This window comes from Nasonia vitripennis, chromosome 3 (assembly GCF_009193385.2).
Source record: "Nasonia vitripennis strain AsymCx chromosome 3, Nvit_psr_1.1, whole genome shotgun sequence".
In the NCBI taxonomy this organism is placed as follows: domain Eukaryota; kingdom Metazoa; phylum Arthropoda; class Insecta; order Hymenoptera; family Pteromalidae; genus Nasonia; species Nasonia vitripennis.
Genome location: NC_045759.1, coordinates 3732202 through 3755796, shown reverse-complemented (window position 1 = coordinate 3755796; position 23595 = coordinate 3732202). Strand labels below are relative to the sequence as shown.

At 45.7% G+C, this 23595-nt stretch overlaps 1 protein-coding gene across 3 annotated transcripts in view; it reads right to left on the bottom strand.

Moving 5' to 3' along the window:
* LOC100679016 overlaps positions 1-23595 on the bottom strand; it is a 153017-nt gene that overhangs the window by 17950 nt on the left and 111472 nt on the right. For all 3 annotated transcript variants that reach the window (XM_016984576.3, XM_031926208.2, XM_003427245.5), the window contains 6 exons: positions 17525-17766; positions 12448-12624; positions 11606-11955; positions 10990-11148; positions 6321-6415; positions 5956-6074 (listed from right to left, as the gene is read on the bottom strand). In XM_016984576.3, the coding sequence (XP_016840065.1) occupies positions 5956-6074; positions 6321-6415; positions 10990-11148; positions 11606-11955; positions 12448-12624; positions 17525-17591 (967 nt within the window). In that variant the 5' untranslated portion in view covers positions 17592-17766. The remainder of the gene's footprint in view (positions 1-5955; positions 6075-6320; positions 6416-10989; positions 11149-11605; positions 11956-12447; positions 12625-17524; positions 17767-23595) is intronic.

The window sequence follows — 23595 nt, the reverse complement described above, 5'->3', positions numbered from 1 at the left end:
CTTCTTTTATCTTTCTATTGGTTCTCCGAGAAATAGATAAAGTCATAAAAAAAGTAACGAGTCAGTCGGACAAAGTTACGGCAGTTACCTTTGCTTTAAGATCTTCCGCTATCTAGAGCTTTCTCACGATATAAAAGAAGTTTAAACATAACATTCAGCGATTCGTCAACATACCTTCGATCTTAGCAGCTGTCAGTCTAACGGCAAAAATGTATTTTTTAATCAATAACAATTTTTCCATCTTATCAGAGATCGCAGGTCCTAGTCATCCGTAGAAAGTAGACTATGAAGATAACTTCATGGAATTAAGGTACAAAGGAGAGAGTCGGATAAGACTGACGGTCGATTTATCATGTTCGAGGCGTTGCCGAGTTGATTGATCGTCTTAACGACGGCAATCGATTCATAATTATGCGCTACAACGCCGAAATATACGTCCCGCCCGGAGCTTCTTGTATCTTATCATTCATAAGTTTCTGACGAGGGTTTACAGGGTCGTCCTTGTAAGCTTTTCACTTCGGCAGGACACTCTGCGCTCGTTTGACGTTTCAATTTGCGGGTCCTAATGGCCTCTCGGAATCGTTAAAAAAAAGAATACCGCTCAAGATTAATAATTTTATTCAAAAACTCGTTTCCCAGAAATTCACTCGGAGGATCCCTTTTCATTTTTTGGCTGTAGCGGAGGATTACTTCCGTAGTTTTCAAAAAGATTTCCTTTGACATTTTAGAAACGCTTCCTCAATAGCCGCTAAGCCGTTTACGAAAAAGACGACGCGACCCGGAAATGCGCTCGGCTTGTAATTAATAATCCTTCGGGCGATTCGTAGAAAACAGCCCGGAAAGAAAGGAAAAAGGGAGAACGAAAGCATCGCATCCAACTTCATTGTTAATACTGAATTAATTATACTCGCTGCGCGCAGCTGTCGGAAACAAAAGGCGTATCGCCGAAATAACGCATTGTTCCGAAACTCCTTTCCGGTTTATCTTGGGAGGATCGCTGCGTCTGACGTCCTCCCTCCTCTCTCTCTAGCTTTCCGCCTTGACTTCTTTTTTCATCAGGCGGCCAAGAGGACGGCGAAAAAACCGAAGCGCGTAGAATTTAATAAGCTACGGCTGCGCGCCGGGGATAAAGAGCAAAAAGAGGAGAGGATGCACCCCGCGAGTCTCTCTATATAGTTGTGTGTGTATGTGTATACGTATAGTCGTAATCCCCTTTAGCAGGACGGTTGCTTTTCTTTTTTTTCTCTTTCTCTCTCTATCTCGAGCGAAAAATCTCCTTTGAGACGAATAGTCGCGTCGTCTCTCGGGGAATGCGCTGGAGTGCAGGGGGTGTGTGTACCCGATGGCGGAGATGCTTCTCTCTCGCCTACTTCTTAAATTGGATCGCGTGCATACTTACTTAACACGAGCAGCGTGTGCGTGTATACAAATTTATTTCTTCATCTTCGATTTTCCACATTTGTCTCCTATATAGACGTATGCACTTTACTCGCGATAAGGAGGAGGCTATTAAAGTAGACGAGGATCTCATCGGCGCACGTGAAATCTCGAAATTTCAAACTATTCCAACAGCGCGACTCTATACGCACCGGCTAACGTAACGAGCTTTCGCTTTCACGACGAGCATCTGGCGAACGCGCGAAGTATCAGCTTATCGTCGATTTAACGAGAGTCGCGTTTGGCTTCGACATTGACGCTATTAACAAAGTACGCGTATCTGGAGCGATATGAGTGACGGCTGTTTTTTAATCGCTCGCTGCCCCGTGAATTTCGGTTGAAATACCCGTCTGATGATTGAAAAATTGATGTGTCCTATATTTTTGCTCCGAATGATACGTATACTGTTATATAATAATACTCGACGTTTCTCTCTTAATTCCCGTATTTTTTTGCACGAGAGCGAGCCTCAGTTTTTTTCCGCGCAAATATTATTCCACGCAAACACGATTCTCCACTTCGGCTTTACGATTCGCTCCGCGAAATATGATTAAAAAATACCTCTCGTATTCCGGCGATATAAAGCTAAGGGTACGCGTTTCCACACTTCGTTTGTACAGGAGAGAGAGAGAGAGAGAGAGAGAGAGAGAGAGAGAGAGAGAGAGAGAGAGAGAGAGAGAGAGAGAGAGAGAGAGAGAGAGAGAGAGAGAGGAAAACGGCGCATCCACTTAAATATACTCGCGATTCCGCAGCTTGAATCCTCTCATCGCTCTTGGATACCAATCAGCGACGCGATCTATTTTTCCAGCCGGCTGAGCAAACCCTAGCCCGCGACTGTATCCACTTGGCAGCGCTGGTTATTAAGGGCTCGGATAAATACCGGGAGTCGAGAGCGAGAGATAGAGAAAAAATAGCTGAGAGCAGTTTGCTTAAAGAAAATCAATTAGTTAATTAGCCCTATGAGTGAAGAAGAGAGGAAGGAAACTCGGATCCTATATTGTGCTGTGATTCTTTCGCCATTGTGATGAGTTGCGTTCAATTAACTTCATTTTTCCGAGCGCGCAACGCAGTTGCAAAACGCAGAGCTAAATTGAACCTTCAAAGTTGCGAACGTTTGTCCGAAGAACAATAGATCCACTCGCCTAAATGACTTCGAGCTCACGCACGTGTAAGATTAAAATTAATAAAAAGCCGACGGTTCGTTTTCCAGTTAGCTGGCTCTCGAGAAATCCTGTATATGTACACGGGGCAAACACGCGAAGTAACGGCGAAGAACGCAGTATGGGAAAACGAAGTTAGCGGCATAACGTGATTTCGGTGTAAAATTAAGTTTCCAACAGTTTCGTGCAAATGTAGTCAACCAACGACGCAGAGGGCAAGTTTCGAATTCTCGTGAAATTTCGAGTTTATACGCAATTCGAGTGCATATTGTCCGATTTATTATGAATGTTCATCAGATTTCGAGCTTCGTTAAATCGAGCAGTTTTCGCACTCTGATGTAACGCGATTCGACGCGATTAAGACGAAAAGCTCATCAGTATACAGTTTCATTGTTATTATCGCACGTATAGAGCAACGACAGTCGAAAGATGCGCATCTCGGCTTATTGAGATAGTCATTCGTAATAATGCGAAGAGAAGGCCTGTGCAGAGAGGATGAGACAGACAGCAACAACCGCGAGGATATCGGCTCTACGTGAGCTGGTTGCACAATGCGAAAGAGAGAGAGACACTACGTATTGTCGGACGACGCCGGGGGGGAGAATCGCGTTACAAACAACGCCCGCGACTCGACTCGCGACCGAGATCACGTAATATTGCGGTTATTTTGAAGATAGCCGAGTAGATGCGCCAGGCTGTCGACGGGGGAAGATTTGCCGTTTTGGATTTTCCCCGGGTATGCTGCTGCGATGTGCTGCTCGGGTTTGTTTGCTCGAGATGAGGGTCGGCTGGTGCATATACCCTGCACCACGAGGGATTTTACGGGATCGTCGTGGAGTGATAATGGGATTTGGTAGAGGTGAGGTGCGAATGAAAATTACATAGGAATTTAATCTCTTTCGCAGCGCATTCCTTCAATCCACAAAGCGAATAAACCTGTCTCTCTTTTTCCTCTCCTCTTTTGTTTCCCGACAACTTCAGCACGCAATATGATACATCCCAGCGAGAGATGGAATGCAAATATGACCGCGAGCCTCGCACGCGTTTCTTATTTTCCAGGCCCTCCCATGCAAATCTCTCGAATCATCCAAAGTCTTCTTGGTTTATTCCAGCCCTCCAGCTCGCTGTGCTGCATCACACAGATCTTCGCCCGCCCTCGTATAATTGATCGAATATTTACAGAGGGAGTGCATGGCCTGAAGCGATTCGGGGGATCTCTTTCATAATCTCGGCCGAAGCAGATTTATTTGGGCGCGAATCGATGCGCGCGCTGCATTCTCAACGATATTGAAATCGCGACGGGCCGAGATTTTCGAAAGGTTTTAGGAGGAATTCCCCCTCCATCGACTGCTGCAGAGAAAGAGCTGCTGCTAAATTATTCATGACGGAGTCAAAATGCTACTTCGAAGGGTCATTTTCGAAGAGGTGAAAGGTCGCTGCGCTTCGACTGCTCGTCGTTCGAATTTTTTCGCTCCATACGCACTACTTACGAACCAAAAAAAAGTAAGCCAATCGTGGAGCAGCAAGAAGCTCGAGCGAGAGACTCACTCATCAATCGAATGGAGGAGCCCGACTCCAGCAGCGCCAGAAATCAAAGGACTCTCGCGCTCCATCGGATTTCGCGCTCGAGCGAGAATCGCGGCCGCTCGTAACAATGTCTCCTCTCCGCGCCGGGGGTTTGTTCTACCCTTCTTGCCTCTCGACGGCGAGGAACTTCCTTCTGGAAGTTGCAGGGCAGACCTCAGGAAAATGGAGCCCCCGCCAGCAACCCAGCTTTTGTTCCGTTCGACTGTCTCTGGATCGGATCAGATTACCGCGAGCTCCAGAGTACGAGAGAGAGAGAGAGAGAGAGAGAGAGAGAGAGAGAGAGAGAGAGAGAGAGAGAGAGAGAGGAGAGAGAGAGAGAGAGAGAGAGAGAGGAGAGAGAGAGAGAGAGAGAGAGAGAGAGAGAGAGAGAGGAGAGAGAGAGAGAGAGAGAGAGGAGAGAGAGAGAGAGAGAGAGAGAGAGAGAGAGAGAGAGAGAGAGAGAGAGAGAAGGAATGCGGGTCTCGATTGCACCGAATTGCCTGGCCTTAGCGTGTGTAGAAGAGTCCCCGGTGTGCTGGTAATGGTGAGCGAAAAAGTGATTGAGAGAAGAACCGAGGGAGGCGAGGTCTGGGTTAAGAAGTGAATGCGGTTGCCTGGGATGAAGAGGAAAATGCCTGCTATTGGCTTGATGCTTGACGATTTATTTTACCGATTTTTTCCTCGCTAATTTCGTGTAGTTTTGAAGTTTCGAGCCCGACCAGCCGTTGCAGCTCGAGTAATGGCTTTATTTGAATTATTAAAAATGCTTGTTGTCTCATATTCCGCGAAGATGGCTGTTGTTAAAATCACTTAAGAGCTGCGACTTCGAGGCTCTCTCAGGGGAGACGTAAGCTAAAACGAAAAATCTAAAGACTAGACAATGGCCAGAAACTTCTGCGAACGGGAAAAAGGTAAAATAGAAATCCAAAGAGAAACTTAAGAGCTAGAGAAAAGAGAGAAAATGCTGCAAGAGGGCAATGTACTTCTCGCGTTTCGAATACTATACATATACGGTCGGTCGTTATCGGCGAATTTAAACTGGAACTTTGCAATCGAGAAATGGAAATAACCAAATCTTTTTTATTCTAAAAACGAAACAATGATCGAGCTTTCCGCTTCAACCCTTCCGAACCGAAAACAAATGCTGATGAGAGCTCGTTAAATTTTTCCACGAGACACAAATAAACCATCGCAAGAAGCTTGCAAGCTCACCCACACTGCACTTGATCTCGGCGTAGCAGTAGGTGGGGCCTGAGAGAACCTTCTCGGCAGTCTCGGGATTTCCGGCATCGGAGGATTGGCCTCATTGATACATGCACGAAATGTACTTCGAAACTAACGGGCAAATCGAATTGCCCGGACCGTTTGAACTATGTCGAGTAGTATCCACTTGGCTACCGCGGGCCTATATCCTCCAATGAAATTAACCGAGTGTCCGATAAATATCAAGTCGTCGCGGAATGGCTCGTAAAGTGTATGGCGTTTCGAAAATTCCGCCGAATTAATAAACCAGTTTTATAACGCTCAATAATAAAGATGAGTTTCGGGTACGAGCAATTCTCTTTATTATTCGCGATTCGTGTATAAAATCCAGCGCTTCCGGATCCGCGAATTAACCCCTATTCCCGGGCGAACCTCTCCGGGGATTTATATTATAAGCAGTAAAAGCTCTCACGTATAAAACGCCTAACAAGGCTTCCATTTTGCGCGTGCAATCTTGGAAGCTCTTCTGTGCTCTGAGAAGAAACAGAAAAAAGGGAGAGAAAGTATAAGAGGACGGTTATCAGCTTACCCGTTACAAGCAGGTGAATTTTCTTCACCAAGGGAGGATAAGTCGCCACTTGGCACTCGTACAATCCGGAATCGCGGGGCGTCGCGTACTGGATCCTCAGTCTCCAATTCGTTGGGTATCTGGAAAAATGCATCCAAGAGTGAGATCATCTACTTATTCAAGCTGCGCGCGCCGGATGGCGAGATTTTCGCCGAACGACGCGCCGACGACGAGATTGCTCGTGAGGAAAATCGAGTCTTTGTGCATGTGTACAATTACTTTACATATAGATTAAGGCAACGTACGCTCTTATCTTTTTTTTTCTTGGCGGTGCGCTTTGCCCTTATTATTTCTTGCATAAGTTAACCAAATTTTTTCAAGCTTACCTAAAGTAAAGGCTGATCCTCTGATCGACGCTGTAAGCGTTGCGTCCAACGGTGAGAAGACGGAAGACATCAGCGCTGTGGTACGACCACGTCACCTGCGAACAGAAACGTACGCATTTAAAAACGTCGATATATCGGAATTATTTCAGCGTGAGCTTGTCCCTCTGTTTCAGAAAATATTATACTGGTCATTTCTCGGTTGCCACTAACTATACTTTCCCAAAGTTGTTTCATACGAGAGCAGGTACTTCGTCGCGCACAACTCAAAGCATTTGGACCCGTCGATAGAAAGCGCTTGTGTGTACTCTGCAACTCGAGCAATCTATCAAAGTAAAAGCGAAACCGGAGCATCAAAACACTCGGGCAAAAAAGCTTGCCTCGATCAGAGAAAGAGGGGAGAGAGAGATTGCAGAAGTGCTCGATGTTCAAACAGCGAATAGAAAAAATACAATAAGTACACAAGTGCAAGAAGAAGCGATCGACGCAAATGGCTCTTGGTCTCTGGGAAGTGCCTTTCATAGCGATGCTCCGCCAATATTTGTTTGACCCAAGTGTAATTGATGGTTTTTTACGGCTGTTTGATCCGGCGCCGATTGATCCCACTCTCTCGCTCCCTCCCACCCTCTCTCTCTCTCTCTCTCTCTCTCTCTCTCTTTATTTCTCTTCGTTCCCAAGTGCTGAAAAGTTCCGATTGGTATATAGGAGGGAATATCAAGGATTCTCAAGAAGAGCTCAGGAGAAGGATTGTGTGCGATGAGGACGACCCCTGGAGGAGAATGTAAAGAAGAAGCGAGTCGAGCGGTATATTGATTTCGTTTCTGCGAATATTGGCAGGTTTCAATTTTTTTTCTTAAATGGTTCGTACCTGCGTTAATTGAATAACTGATCGAGTTGTGAGAGAGAAAGTCGAAGAGTATCGATTGTCGTATCATCGTTACAGTTGCTGAGTAAGTATTGTTTCATAATTGAACCATAGCCCAGAGGAAAATTCGAAAAACCAATGAATCCTGGTTCGTATCTAACTGCGGAAAGTCTGCATCCATAAATCAGCCATGAGTAGCACGATTCCACGCATATATCTATAACACACGCATCTTATTCCTGCTTGAATCAAAACCTCCAATAAAGCGACACCCCTTAGCCGGAGTCACAAATCCAAAAGAAATGCAAACACGTCTTGCTGTCCGCGGAATCGATTGCGCCCTGTACCCTACCACAAAACCATTTGTTATAGAAGCTCCGCACCGTCGAATAAATCGACCTGCACAGGTATATTCCTATACACACACACATAGCTCTCAGTTTCTCTTTTTCTCCTCTCGACAATCGGATCAGCGGCGCCGCTGTGTGTTCATATTTCGCTGCCTTTTCTTTTATATCCGCGACGGGAGTTTTCCTCTCTGTCTCTCTTTGATTTCTCCCGGATGTATCGGACTCGAGGCTCTTTTTACGAGGCTCCAGAGGGGAGAGGAAGAGAAGTCGTCGTGTTGTAAAATGCCGGTGCGGTCGGTTTAAGGGACGGCTACATCTCGGTTTGTTTTACGCGCTTTACGGCTGAATTTTAATTCTTTACGACGCCGAGAAGTTAAAAACACAGTCGTGAGGAGAAATGGACACTTTTGACTGCATAAACAGGAGGACGAGGCGATGATTATTTTGAGAAACACAGCAGCAGCTCGCGCGAAATCTTTCAAGGGTTGGGAGTGCAGCCGACTTACAATTTTCAGCGGCGGGTTTGAATAATAGATGCGATTTTAATCGCAAGTCAAATGGCGCCTCGAGGAAATTCACTTAGTTTTATGCGATTTTATTATGACCCGCGGCTTCGCCAGTTCTTACGATAACTCGGATTATGCGCTTTAAAAAAAGAAACTCGGCGAGCAGTATAATAGCTCGCACAGGGTTGGCGCCGCGAGCGAACTTTTGAATTTGGACCCTTTTTCTCTTGCTACACGCCGCTGCGTATAAAGTTCTCTCTTCAGAAAAAAAGTGAATTTGAATTTCCGCGTCACAAAAAAAAGATCAAAGGAAACGGTACGCATTATATCGCAAATGAAATACGACTAATCCGTGTGTACACCTTTCGCGATATTACTCGTCTGGAATTTTAATATTCAACAGCAGGCGAGTTCGGCCGCTTATGAATTCTCGGCAAACAGCCGTTTCCTGTCGGCTAAGAACGCGTGCTTCCACGGCACATTACACAATCGACTTATCCTCCCTATTATCCGCCGCGCCTCCATTAAACTTTAATCAGCTAAGCAAAATATAATCCGCCAATATTGAAAGCCAATATTTCACGATCGACGTTCTCCTCTCGTAAATTCCAATAAGTCTTTGCGATAGTCTTTCCTCTTGACCAACTCTCACCTGTAAGATCGTTTTCTGAAAATATAATTTTATCGAGTCAAAGTCGAGCTTCGCCGATCGGCCAAGCGTTTTCACGAAAACGCACAATAGGATTGTCCTGAAGAAGTCGGTTCGATTTTTCTATAGGAACAAGTTGAGCTTTACAAGGAACGAAAGATTATTTCTTTTTGACGAACGTAATAAGCTTACAACTGAATTTTCTGATCATCCTAGCAAAGCCATAGTAATGAAGAGTTAAAGAAATAATATGCAGTCAATATGCAAGTAGTTTCGTGGACGAGTCTGACCAGACGTCGTCGTGTCAGTTCGTCATGTTTTCAAATGCATGAAAGTCCATACGCTATGTGTAGCTGCAGTATGTACGTCTCTGCAGAGGAAATTTCTTATTCCATTTGGACTTTGCTTTTAAAATGAAGCGCCTCGACCGATTCCCTTTCTTTTCTCTTCGCAACCAAGGAGAGTTACACGGTACAGTATATTAAAGGATTTTAATGAATCGGCGGAAAAACAAAAGTTCCTTGTAACTTTTACGTCAAACATTAAAACTTCTTCCACACCGAGAAAAAGTAGTCAACAAATCACTCAAAGTACAGCGAGTCGAGAAGACGATTCGAAAAGCTTCGGGGTAGTTAAATTAATTGAGAAGCATATATCATTTCAATGCGATCGTTTGGAGAAAGTAACTGCGCATTTTCTTAAATGTCCTGTATCCCATCTGCACTTCAGGGTTGGGAATTTCGCCTGAAAAGAAAGAGAGCTGTTTTGAATAGGCAAATTACTCGGAGTATCATTCAAGGCGAGAGACAAAAAAGGCCATTCGAGCGGCGAACTTGGCGAAAGTTCATCAGCTAGATTCGCTTTTAAACTCGACGTAAGTAATCGCACTCGTCGATGTAATTTCTCTCGAAAGTATATTGTCGTTCGACGAATCGATGCAGACTCTCGCCTATCCGATGAAAAGAGGACACGACCATGACACATCTCACCAAAGATAAACAACCAGACGATGATCTCAACCCCAGCTCGTTATGCAAATATCGCGTCGTCCCCGTATCTTCCCTAGAACTTAGCTCGTTCGTTCTTATCCTTAGCTGCGCGGTCACCAACGAGTGTACATCGCATCGGCGTTTTCTCGCTGGGTATGGAGTTCGCGCGGTGCGTATTTAAATTCGCGTTTACGACCCCGGCGCCGAGAAAAGTTCGCGAGGGGAGGACTAGAGGTCGTTCCAGTTTCGAGCGGGGGAGAAAAGCTCACTGTTTTCCGATTACGAGTCGAGCTATAACGCCCCGTGCGGCCCGTGTGGCTTGCGAACTCGGTTATGCATAGGTAAGGATTTCGGTGTTCGATATTTTGCTTAAGGAGGTGTTCTATACGTGGTGTGCTATCTGGTATGCTTATATATTTAAGATCGTGCTGTAGCAACTACTTTTATAGAAAACTCTCTTATTTTTTCAATCTATAAACTTTTCTCGAAACCACCCTTACTTTTCCTAACTAAAAAAAATCTTTCGAGTACACGCTTCCCATATTAACATAGCCCGCCGAACCTAAAAACCCTATAATCCGATGATTAACGTATACAAACGAGGCCGATTCGCGTAACGAGTAAAACTTCTACTATACATCCCAGATGTGCTCAGCTGGACTGCTAAAAAAAAATCACCCCTTACACGGCCGTAGAGCGAAGAGCTTTCCCCTTAACTTCAGCTGCAAATATTCAATAACCACTAATTCAATAGGAGCCGCTGAGGTATCGCCGTGAGCGGCTCTGCAAACCGCGACGAAAACTTTCGCGAGCCGCGCGCGAAATTTCAACGGCTTAACTCGAGCCACGGGACAAAGCTCCTCCCATTACTCCGGACTGATATAGCTGCGGGGAAGTTGAGCACGGGAGGATAGGGGGTTGGAGACTCGATCGAGCGATTCGGTATTGTACGTGACGATGGCCGTTGTAACCTGTGTGGACGTGCTGTATCTATCGTCTGGACTTTTTCTCTCTCCTCGACTGAGTAATGTTGCAGATGAGGTGCTTTCAAATCGTCCGTTTTTTCGTTCGCGATAAATCACGGAAATCCAGTAATGTTTATATGATAACGTAACTGTGCTTCGATTAAAATTCACAAAATCGACGTCGGCAGATTAGCCAGCATGAATCTCGAGCTAAGCTCGGGCTTATTCAATATCAATATACGTATACGCTTGACTGCATTTCCTATTCCGTCGTCGCCTTATCTATCGCACGCACGCACGCACTGTCGTATAATATAATGTAGACTAGCTCGAGGAGCTTAAACTCACCGTCTTATTTCCGAGCATGCCGATCTCGCAGTCGAGGATGACGGTGCTGCCAATCCTCGCCGTCACGTTCAGCTCGGTCTGACCGTCCTCGAAGTACGGCGTGTATTTGCCTAGAGCCGAAGCTACGTTTGGCTTTACCATTTTGCCGCCGATGTAGCCCTGATAATCAAATTAATTTTTATTTGTTATTCAACGAAATCGCATTCGTGTACGGTTGTACATTTTCAGTTGAAATGGGATATTACTTTAAACGCGTGTATTTAAAATTAAAATCGTTTCTGAAAGTAATGATGACCGAAAAGCAATTAACGATCTTTCTATCGCCAACTGGTTTATTCAAACCCCAATTCGATTCGAAATTCATTGAAGTCCGCCTTGCATGAGCTGAACCGAATTGAAAATACGAAACATCCTAATTAAATTACACTTTACATAATTCAACGAAATTTAATTGACGTATTAAATAACAACTCGATTTTGCATTTCGAATATTAACATTCCATCGCAATAACGAAAATTCACTATAATATCAAACCCAATTAACAATGATGCATATTAATCAAAAGGGTATGCAATATAACGCAGATTTAATTCAACTAAAAAAAGTTCATCTCACCGCACTATTAACCTTCTGCGCAGGTTTAATCTCGTGAAAGGTCCCGCCAACGAGATCGTTCCTCGACTTTGCCGCAACATTTTTCCCCACCATCACGATGCTACTCCCAGGTGTCGTCGTCGTCGTCATCGTCGTCATGGTCTGGACAACCGACGTCGTCGTCGCGGACAGCCTCGTTGTCTCTCTGGGGAAGGAACTCGACGCGAGTCCCTCCGAGCCCACCAGTCGCTCCTGAAGAGGTGGACCAGGTGTCGTTGTCGACGTGCTACTAATAGTGGCCTTGACCGTCGTCGAGGGATCTTCCGCGGGGGAAGCGGAAGTGGCTGATGGGCTTGTTGTTACGACTGTGCCTGGAATTTCGGAGAGGTTGAGTGATACCGGCGTGATTAATTGTCGAGGCTTTGATGTGGGATAATGGAGGGTTCCGGATTCTTTGGCGATGACAATGGTCGACTGTATTACAAAAAAAAAATTATTCCAAAATTATAATCATTATTAACAGATTCTAAAGCTTCACGAGCAGAACAATACCAAACGCTAGAGATCTCTCTCTCTCTCTCTCTCTCTCTCTCTTTCGTCATCCGAAACTGCCAAAATAATCTCCCTAATCAATCCCCCTGGCCTATATCCAGAGCGGTAACAACATCAGCGCAGCAGTAGCAACAGACGCTTAATCCCCTCGCAGCCAAAGCCCGCCATCAGCTTACAAGATCAAGCAACCTAATTGCAGTGCAAACAAACGTATAATCCCCTTGAAAGCACACCTCGGCCAAAATGAAGCGACATAATTCGCCGACGCGGAAAGCATCATCGGAACGCATAATCCTCTGCGCAGAACTTACCTATCGAGGCGGCAGTAGTAGCAACGTTGGTAATCTCCGGATACTCCGCAGTAGTCGTCGTGATAGTCGTTGTGGTCGTCACAGGACTGCTGGTTACGTTCTCCATCCGACGACTTGTGCTCGAGACGATGCTGCCGGTAGTGCTGCTGAGGTGGCCTGTGACCTCGCTCTCCGTACCTGAGGACATCATCGGGGAGAGATCAGTGCCGGTGCATGACTTGTTGTGTGTATTGTTGCGGGATCGAAGTGCGTCGTTTGGGAACGCGATGATGGCTCTCGCGAAAGGGGTTCCGCACGGATGCGGATGATTGAGGAGCACCTGGCCGTTACGGGATGCGCTGCGCGTTAGTATGTTTCGGGAGATTTGGGGTAACGACTTGCGCCCCTGTGTCTACCTGAACTTACACACACACACAATCGAACGTTTTGAATCAAAGGAAAATAAATATCGTAACTTGACTTCCTTAGCGGATAAATCGAAATTAAATAAATTCTCGGGAAAAAGTAAATGGATTTCTCCTTCAATTCTCCGGCAGAGCGCGAGATAAGAGCAATACGTGTAGAAAGCCATTAAGAAGAGAGGATGCGTTGAGAGCCGGCGAGAAGAAAAATGGGAAAGAAATGTCGACGGCGTCGATTCGACGTGGTAACGCAATTTTTATAGTGATTGCAGGGAGGACAGATTCTAAAAAATTGGATTTTACCCAAAGGTCAATCGGTTTTGTCTCGACGCTATGTACAAGAACGAAACAAAGAATAAGCCCTAGCTTAGAAATATAAAACGAAACAAATAAATATAAGAAGGGTCGAGTTACAGTCGGGGGATAAGAACGAATGCTGGCGTTTCGCTCAGCGTTTTTCATACAAACACACATACGCATACACTGAAAGTAGTTTAATCCAATCAGCGTTTGAATTAGACTACTGAAGGCGCAGCAGAAAAATACTAGTAAAATAAACCCAGTGTATAAGAGGTGGAGCAAAAAAAAAATCATAAAAGACGCGGCGAGGACCGAGACGAATAGACAATGGATAATCGTATTACTCGGATAAGAAAAAATATATATAAAGGAGGGCTCGAAGAGCGACGGAGACAAATGGACAAAGGTCCGCGCGCGAAAGAGCGAAAATAAACGGCGAGATAGAGAGCGGCAGATATTTTCGAAGGATTCTACCTGAAAAGTGATTCATGCTCTGTTTATCCCGCGAGCTTTTCATCGTACCCAAGAAATATCGTTCGCTAAATATTGATAAATCTCTTCCAGGCGATCTCGAAAACGGTATAAATCAACATTTCCATATAAGTACGCGTATCACTCTCTGGCGCACGTGAATACACGCGACGTTACACGACTCGGCGGGTAAGTCAAACAATCTCACACTCAACTCCCTGGAAAAGCAAGTTTAAATTACAATGTGAACTTGCTCTCCCCCACTCCTCCTTGGGCTCGAGTCATAACTCAAAGCTCTCCGAAGAAACCCAACGACGCAAAGTCCCAATAAGTTAATCTCCGAGTCTTTTCCCGCGTCGCGCTGCAAAGGACTCCGTGCGCGCGCGAAACTTTCGGAAATCCATCCGTTCCGCGACGTAGGCCAAAAGCTGCCGCCGCTGCTGCTGCTACAGCTGTATACGTGTGTAAAACGAGAGCCGAAACTGATTTCGAAGTAATAGTTTCGTATAGCACCGCGGCAGTTTCGCGTGTATACGTGTAGACGCGAGAAGGCTGAAGGAATCGAAGAAAGAGATTACATCAGGATCGGAACGCTTTTCCGGCTTTATTTTCTCGAACTTGCAAGCTCGTGTTTATTTCTGATACGGCGATTCCGAGCGAGAACGCTACTGCTGTGTGCGCGAGGAAAATTTTCTTGCCTTGTGCGGTGGTATGTGTGTTTGCAGGGGAATATGAGATGAGAGAGAGAGAGAGAGAGAGAGAGAGAGAGAGAGAAAGGTTCATCCGGGATTGGATTATGAAATCGACGAAGCTTTCTTTTTAGGATAATCGACGCGAGTTTAGTGCGGCTGGACTGGAGTGGGTTTTTAATCAATATTTCATTTTTTGTCGAACACGATTAACTAAATTATTTAAAGAAAGAACCTAACCTCTCAAAAAACTAGACGATTCTCCGAAGCTTGAAAGCTCGGAAACAAGCGAAAACGAATCAAGAGCCAGCGGCGATAATACTCCGCGTGCACGTATAGATCACACGACGCATTGGCCTCCCGAACGATAATAGTCGAAGCAGCGAAATGGCCTCGGAGGTTATACGGCTCTGCGGTGACGAAAAAGCAGCAGCAGCGCAGGGCCTCATCCCTCTCTCTATTCCGCGCGATAAAAGGTAAAAGCACGAGGGTGTATACACGTCGAAGAGATGAAAGCTCTGTACCGCCCGGAGGACCGGACGAGCGTAACGGCGCCTCTTACTTTTATACGTCCGGCGGCGGCCCTGTCCTATTAGCGATTTCGAGTCGAGAGCTTTTTTTCGACCTAGTTTTCGAAAAAGCGAGTTAACTATTCAAATTAACCTGGATTACATAACCAAGGTTATCATAACATAGCTCCGAAAGATCGCCATTAGCCGCTATAATCCCTCCCAATAATTTACGCAGCTGGGAAAAAAAGCCGCTCGATCCGTATAATCCGCGCACGTCCACCTCCTTCCTTCTAATTTCTCTCTCCCTCTCTCTTTCCGGCGTCCAAGCTGCTCTTTCGCTGGCTCTCAAGAGTCTTACGTAACTCTCGCTCGAGTGCACGCCCCGACAAATCTACGACACGATCCGCGAGCTTTTATTTCTCCTCCTCTCGCGTCGGGATTCCGGCCGATCGCGCACGCCAGATTACGACTCGGCCTTCTTCTTCTTCTTCCTCCTCTTTCCTGCGTCCGAAAATCGAGAGCTTTATCTATATATAGATGGATCGACAGACAGGAGTGAAAGCCCCGGACTTGCAAGCTTGTTTTATGCGCGCTCGTTCGATTTGCATTGTCCTTACACTCCGCGTGCTCGCGCGAGCTTTTAGTGCGCGGCGTAAATCAAACGCCTGAGAGGAGATTGATTTTTGCGGTGAGGGCAGTACTTCGTGTAGTGTTCGAGGGTTAATTTTTTAAAGAGGCTTTCAGAGAAACAACGCTTCGCGCTTTGAATGATTTAGAAAATTAATCCAATTCCCGAATGTACTCAACGTCGTCGAGTATATGAAGAAATAACGGCGAAACGTGAGCATCCGCGTCAGGCAATCACAGAGAGAGAGAGAGAGAGAGAGAGAGAGAGAGAGAGAGAGAGAGAGAGAGAGAGAGAGAGAGAGAGAGAGAGAAGAGGGACTCGGCTGGAAAATCTCGAGACGCACACGTTCGTCTCGAGGACGCTGATCCTATTTCGCGGCTAAGACGCGACGTCATTTTTCTCGTCGAGCGCACTGCCTCGATCAGTCATACTTTGCGTCGGCTCTTCGAGCTTTCTGCATTCGTTTGGAGAGCTTTTTCGCATGCGACTTATATGTGACGGAGATGAAGCGGGATTTCCGCCGGGTCATTTTAACGGCGAAAGAAAGATCTGTTAATACTGGAATTCGCTGTCGATTCGACGCGAAGCAAAGGGAATCCGGTATATGGATATAGCGTCCGAGAGATGAGCTTTGGGCCATGGAAAAGTTGGAACACAAAAGCGCTGGGAAAGAGGTAGAACTGCCTTTACGCTAAAAGCAATTTTCACGAAGCCACTATATCGATACGCGCTGCCACGAATTCGCTTCGTTTGTATCGCGAAGAGTCGAGTATTACACGTCGGATGCATCGAGTTCAGATTACACAGCCTTACGGAATTCGTTATCAACAAAGGCTTGCTCTCTGCCTAGCGAAGTATGGATTTTCGTTCTTTCTGCAACGGACTTGCGAAAGGCTGATTCTCCGTAAGCTTTGACGTCGTGTATTCAACAAAAGCTTAAAAAATTACAAGATTCGCACGCTAAAATTAAAAAAAAAATCGAACGATACCTCACTCACCCCAAAAAATGAAAAACCAATTAACCGTTGGAGGTACGCGTGGGAAAAAAACAATCATGCCGGGAATCCGAAGCCTCTTAGCGCTCGTGCATATCTCATACGGTTTTTTCGCCCTCGGCGAATTCGCATGCGTCGAGAGACCTCGCGATATTTGCGGCGATCCTGTTTACACAAGTGGATATTGCGGTGCTCTCTCTCTCTCTCTCTCTCTCTCTCTCTCTCTCTCTCTCTCTCTCTCTCTCTCTCTCTCTCTCTCCACTGACAGCGACCAAGTGGAATACTGACCCGCCAGCGCGGAAGCAATTTCGCTCGAGCGCACGATCGATCCGTCGCGGAAGAGAGAGACTGCTCTTTTTTTCTCTTCTCAGGCCGAGGAAGAGAGCGAGAGTCGCCCGAAGGGCTGCTACTGCTGCTGTTATAGAGAAGATGATGGCTTTTGTTGGGCCTTGGGGAGTGCTTTCGTTTTGGGGACGCGAGAGAGGTGCCCTACTGTGATTTTTGTCAGTAGCGATCATTACTGCAGTTTGCTCTAGTGTGAGCTTTTTCATAATTTGTTTGAGTACACGCGTGTAATTATAGGAAAAGAATGTGGGGTAGCTACAGCTTCGCGCAAATACGCAGTCCTCGAAGCGCGAATAAACTGATCATTAGAGCAAGCGTTCGCAAACGAACATCAACGCTCTCATACGCTTATCATATTCTCCCGAAACAAACTCGACCAGCTTCATTGAAAAAACAATCTTCCCGGCGCAACAAGAGAAAAAAAATGATATGCGCGCAAGCTGCGGCTCTCCCTCCCTTGCAAAATCCGTAAAGAGCCGCGCCGCTACAGAGAAGCATCGAGCTTTCCGGTAACAGTTTTTATAGCGACATCAGCCGCTACGTATACGGCTTTATATTTTTTACAGCGGCTGCTGCGCTGCACCCGTACGACTTTCATTCGAATTTCGCCGACACGTACACATCTTTTTTTTTCTTCGCCACCGGCGGATATAATCACAGTAGAGACAGTAAAACCTGCGCTGAGCTGCATACGATCTAAATAAAAGAGAAGAAGAAGAAAAAAAGGGAAACGTACCTGCCGTCGTCGCCAGAATGATCGACAGTACGGCGAGCGCGCCAAGGGCCGAGCTCGCCGAACTCATCTCGCGCGGGCTCAGTCTCTCCCTCTCGATCCCTTTCGTCTCTTGGTATGTTTTTTTTCTCTTCTTTTTTAGCGATTCGTTCGTTGCTGCTGCTGGACGACTTTGGCCGGTTCAGCTCGCTCAGCCCTCCGGTGTTCTCTCCATTGCCTCACTGACTGCTGCTGCTCTACTCATTCTGGAATGCGAATGGATGAAGGATTTTTTTAGTTTTTGGATGTTTCGAATAAACTTATGTTTTAAAGAATTATCATCGAAATTTTAAGAGATGATTAAACGTTATTATGGTGTAAATCGAAGGGGGCGTACAAAGCGTCTTCCATTATCTCCGAAATTGTTTTATCGATCGTATACTGAGTGTAACTGAATTTATTAATGCGCATTTAACGCAAAATGCAACTTCATTTGCTTTTCTTAATGAAGTTATCGATTATTGTGCACTAAGTTTGAACAAAATTTCGTTCCTGTTATTCGTATACCGTTGATATATCGACTTCGTAAGCACATTACCGATATAAATTTTCCGTTATCCAATTTATTACCCCAATATACACATGTAACTTATCTCTGTACGTATATAACAACGTCATTAAAAAATAACCACACCAGACCAAATACGTCCTCCCGGCCGTCCACTCAGTTCCAAAACTACATAAATGCCAGCGAGCACCTCGGGCCATTTTCGATGAAATCACCGTGCGCGCCAGAGTGAGAGCACCGGATGCTTTCCAGGCAAACACAGAGAGCGCGAGAGCATCCCCCCATAACCGTAAAATTCTCTCATTCGATTTATCGAATCATCGCCCGCGCGCGACTCCCAGATTTTCCCAGCAGCAATAAAAGCCGAAGGTACATACGTATCCCGCGTGTGTTTGTCGCTGCTGGTCAGGGGAGCGCGAGCTGGCCCGTTCACGTTTTTGCGACTCGTATAAGTGCGCATGTGGGCTACGAGCACGACGAAGGTGGAACAACTGGGGCATGGTGTACGGAGAAGGTCAGAGCTTTATTCGCGAGAGGTATTGCTGATCTTGCTGGTGAGAGGAGAGAGGGATGAAGATTTGTCGGGCTTTTTTCGGGAATTGATTCGGATGGGATCACACGGAGCTTTATTAGCTTTATTTATGTAAGGACGAATTTTTTGCTCAAAGTATCGGTATGAAATTCCGGACGGAATGCTTGGATGTTTGGAATTTTTTATCATTCTCTACCGATACGCAGGACGAAGAGTCCGAAGAAAAGAATATCGTATGGTTATCATTAAAACGGCTCCGTTCCATTAAATCAACGGAATCCACTCCGGGAAACGTAACTCGGAACCAATCAAGCATGCGAGCTTTAACAAGCTCCGCAAACTTCGACCGAGCACTCCAATCGACATCCTCCCGGTAGCAGCTATCACACAAACGTCCAAGGTCCTCTTCGTCGAAAGATCCATATCTTCACCACGATGACGCCTCCACAGCTCAACGGTAATCCAAAAACAAAAATCCAAACACGATAAGGCAACCCCTTCGAAATCCAAAATTACGTCGCGCGCGCGTTGCTCTCGTGGGAAATGCAGGTAACGCGCGAGCCATTAATTGGCATAAGTGTGTAGAGGGCCAGTGGGAGGCGAATAAGCCAAGTTCGGGGAACTTAATGAATTCCGTGTAGCGAACTTGGCACACTGGCAAGGCAGTAGGGGGATGAGAGAAAGTTGAGGCGGGCAATCGAAGCGAGAGTCGCAGATTTACTCGGCGGAAGGAAGGGAAATTGAATTAAAAAGTTTGCCGCAGGTGCACCCCCCGCTCGCTGGCTCGTCGCCGGGGTACGGCTGTACAGAGAGCCTGCGGTTTATGATGGCTCGGATGGGGGTCTCATTTTTCCGAGAAGATTGGATAATCCGGGAGTAATGCCATTGAGACGCTCAATTGCTTTATCATGTTGTTAAGGAATTCAGCTGCGGATATAACGAGAGCCAGATGAAGAGAAATAATACGTCGGAATGTATACCTGTTATATACTCACGCTGTGTGTGGTATATTCGCGAATATAATTGGCAGAGATAGAGATGAAAACCCTTATCGGCGTCGTTGACCTAGTTTATTCAAAATTTAGTCAACGCGCTACACACAATGCAATGCGACTGCTGTGTGTATACCATAGCGTATACATTTTAAAATTTCCCGCGCCGCGAGGGGCTTTGACAATATTTTCAGGAAAGACAAAACTTCAAAAGTGTATAAAAGCATCAAGGGAGCGAGCATGAGCGCGTCCCAGAGCGACGCATAGTCGATTCAGTGACTTTAAAAGGCTTTTCCGCGCCTTTCAACGCGCGCGTGTGACAAAACACGCGCTGCTGCGGCGATGCTGTGCCGTCGAGTGTGCGCTTTATACGCGCATTTATCAATCAAACTGTTGTGATAAATATGCGCGCAGAAGCGGTGGAAAGCGTTGTGCGGTAAAAGGGAGAAGAGACACGAAAAAGGGGTGTTGTGCAGGAATGGAGTGGATTGAATGGTTAGTATGTACGGCTCAGTATTGGGTGTGTGTAAGCATCTTGTTAACTAAATCGTAACATAGAATCGTCAAAAATGTGGGGTAAACCATTTTATAGCGGAAAAAGTTAAATTTTCTAAAGCGCGACTGGAGGCATAATTTTCCAGACTCGGTATGAATATGTCGCCGTGAACGAAAAGCCCAGAATTAAAATGTCAATCTTGTGTATATCCCTCGTGTACGAATAGATTTCCTATTACACTCACGAAATGTAGATGTAAGCAAATAACGGAAAAATTCAATCTTGGAATGATTAACAATACTTAACAAGTACACGAGTACAATATTCGGCACATTCGTCGCTTCCACGAAAATACAATTGAACATATACAAGTGCGTATTGCAACTCGACAGTTTCTCTCGCATTTGATGTGGAGCACCGCACTGATTACGTGCCCAGTGAGGATGAAGAGAGTATTTTCTGCGTTTATTTTCAAATCGGCTTTACCGTACAGAATCTTGGTTTTGCTTTGATCTTTTTACGTATGTAACCATTTTTTACGTTTCTTTCTGCTGAATCTTAATTATAACGGTATGTCATGGATATTTAAACTTGAACAATAACCGTTTAAGCGATCGAGTCAATCATCGTGGAACAAAAATAAAGGGCCATATTCAACTGCATGTAATGAACCTTTGATGCATTAATAACCAGCAGTAATAACTCGCGCGAGTTGGTATATCATCGCCGTTACAGCAACGTCGATAAATCAGCATTGAGTTACAATTTCGGGGGAGACAATGTACCGCCATATCCTACAGCGACATGCCTATACTTAACGTATAATAATTTGTCACTTTATTATTTTTTTTTGTTTAACCTCCACCCGAAATATACATCAAAACGATAAATTCCATATTTCTGCACAATTACCCCGAAAGCTCATTACTCCGTCATATAGAGAGATGTAAATGATTGGCGTGTCGTTCAGTGCAAATCAATTGTAACACTTCATTACGCTTAATTAGCTGACTCGATTTCAAAATTTAGAAAGTCATACCCGCGGCGCCGCCGCGCGCGGTAATTGCACTTTACCGATATCCTATCAAATCAACTGCATTATCGCAAATTAACGACGGCCCATTGTGCGCCGCTCCGGTATATAGCGCTTCGCAGCTCTCGGGCGTGGCTGTTACACGAAGGCCGCCGCCGAGCGATTTTTGCTTATACGATTATATTTCTAATCTAACTAAATTCTGCCTTGATTCTTTTTTAATTAAAATACCGCTATGTACAGCTCGGTTTACGTCCCCGTAAACTTTCGCATAACGCTCTCCGAAACTTTCTCGATCCAATAAAAATTTAATTAAAAGCCGAGTTATTAAATTACAGCCGAGCGAGAATTATAAATAAACGCGCGCTTTTCACGGGGTCATATAGGTTTAAAGTGCCAGATTTAATAAAGCGCGAGTGTCAAACCGTCCGAAAAACAAAAGTCGCGCGAGGACAAAACCTTGTAAATACACATTAATCCGTTTCCAAAAGAGCGTCTGCATTACGGGTGTTTTTTTCCCTTTCAGCGCAGAAAGATTAATAACGCCGACTTGGCAAGCAAAGCCGACAATCGGAAAGCAGTGCAGTGCGGTCCAGTATATAATAATTTTTCTTGCGGCAAAAACGCCTCAAAACACATCCCCGCGTCCGTCAGTGCGAAGCAAAAAAGAAACGGCGCGGCGCAAGTCTTTTTGAAAAACCAAGCGGAAAGAGGGTCCTTTCATCATAATGTTTTCGGCTACTGCCTCTCGTTTGTGACGATGATGAAAGTATTCCCGGGGTTTAAAAATCTCTGTATGTATAATACATGCACACAGAGACGAGCCTACGGATATTATTATACGCTCGGCTCTGTAATTTATTTTTTCGCGGTCCTGTGTCGGATAGGTCGTTCGCGTAGCAATTTTTGTCGGGGAACTTTATCCCCTGTACACACAGACACGCCTACGCGCAGGTGGAAAAAGACGGAGTGGCTCGATGGTAAAAAAGCCAAAAACAGACAGGCGCACCAGTGTGGTCGTGCGTGCGTGTGGTACAGAGAAGAAGCTCGCCGAGCGTACATAAGGGGAGGAAAACAGGGGCAATAAAGGGGTGGAAAAGTTATCATTTTGACGCAGCAGGGAAGCCAAGGGAGGGGGGCAATTTATCAGCGTGAAATGTTACCCGCCGCTCGCACAGTGCGCGCAAGCTTCGATATGGCCGAGAGCTTGCGCGTGTGTGTGAGCTCCCACTGCTGCCTCGACGTTTATTTGCTAATGAACATTCGGAGGATAAAGATGGGGTGAGCAGAGGTACGAAAGAAACAGATGGAAGGATCTCTTAGAGAGGGAGGCGAGAGACGCTTAACGTTTACGAGGGTATTTCTGATGTGGATGTTTAGTCTCTCGGGGGGAGGAAATCGAAGGGAAATCAAGTTCATTCGTCAATACGATGGTTATTGAATGCGCAGCTGGCTCTTATGTGTTCGATGTGGAAGAGACGCTCCGATACGCAAAAACGAGTGGAATTTTTTCCAGTCGAATCCGAAAATTTATATTACGTCGAAATTTCATCACCGCGATATACTACACGCGCTATCGGAAAATCAAAACAATAGAATTCCCAAACATTCCTCCAAAACATCCTCAAGCGATGTATGCGCGACTCGGTAATCAGCAGCTGCAGGCGAGAGCCTCTATGAGAAATGGAATATAGTTGCCTCACGGCGCGGCGCACGATGTTTAGACAATAATCGCATTCCTGCGTCTTTTGTGCCCGCCTTACCACAGCCAGGGCTTTTCTACTCGCTCGTACGCTGGAATTTTCGGTGCACCGGACGACGGCTCTCCGGTGTCTTACGACGTGTGGATGTAGGTATACAAGCCTCTACTCCCGGGAATCGGCCGGATTTTCGGCGTGCCTGTGGCACCGCGTGTAATTATATCGTTTTATGTGTACGCGTTAACCGGTGCGCCGCAAGTGCAAGAGGAGCTCGGTTGGAAGATATTGCAGTGGTGGCTGAACAATTTTTATTATGTGGGAGTTGAAGAATATTACGTTTGTTCTTTCAAGAGATGTAGTGGGAAAATCCAAGAATCTTAGTGCGTCAAACTGCCTAATGTCTTCGGAAATCTATCGCTCCTTGAGTGGGCCTATTAGAAGATATGTTTTTCTCGATACACGGTAAATCCGACCATCCTAATGGCCTTTGTATAAAAGCCGTTCTCTCACTAAAAGGAAACTCACTTGTCGCTCGTATTCTCAGTGCCGTCGTGAATAAAAGATGAGTCTGGCAAAGTGTCTTTTTCTATCAGCCATATGCTTGCTCTTCAACGACGCGTCCGCCAAACCTGGTAAGTACATTAAAAGCGCAAGAATTATGACTATCGATAATTTCTAAACGGGTAACATCTTCCCCAGCGACTATCTTAGATCCCTTCGGTCTGTTCGAGCCGAGCCAGGTTGCGAGCAGCAGTGCCAGTGCCAGCAGCAAGT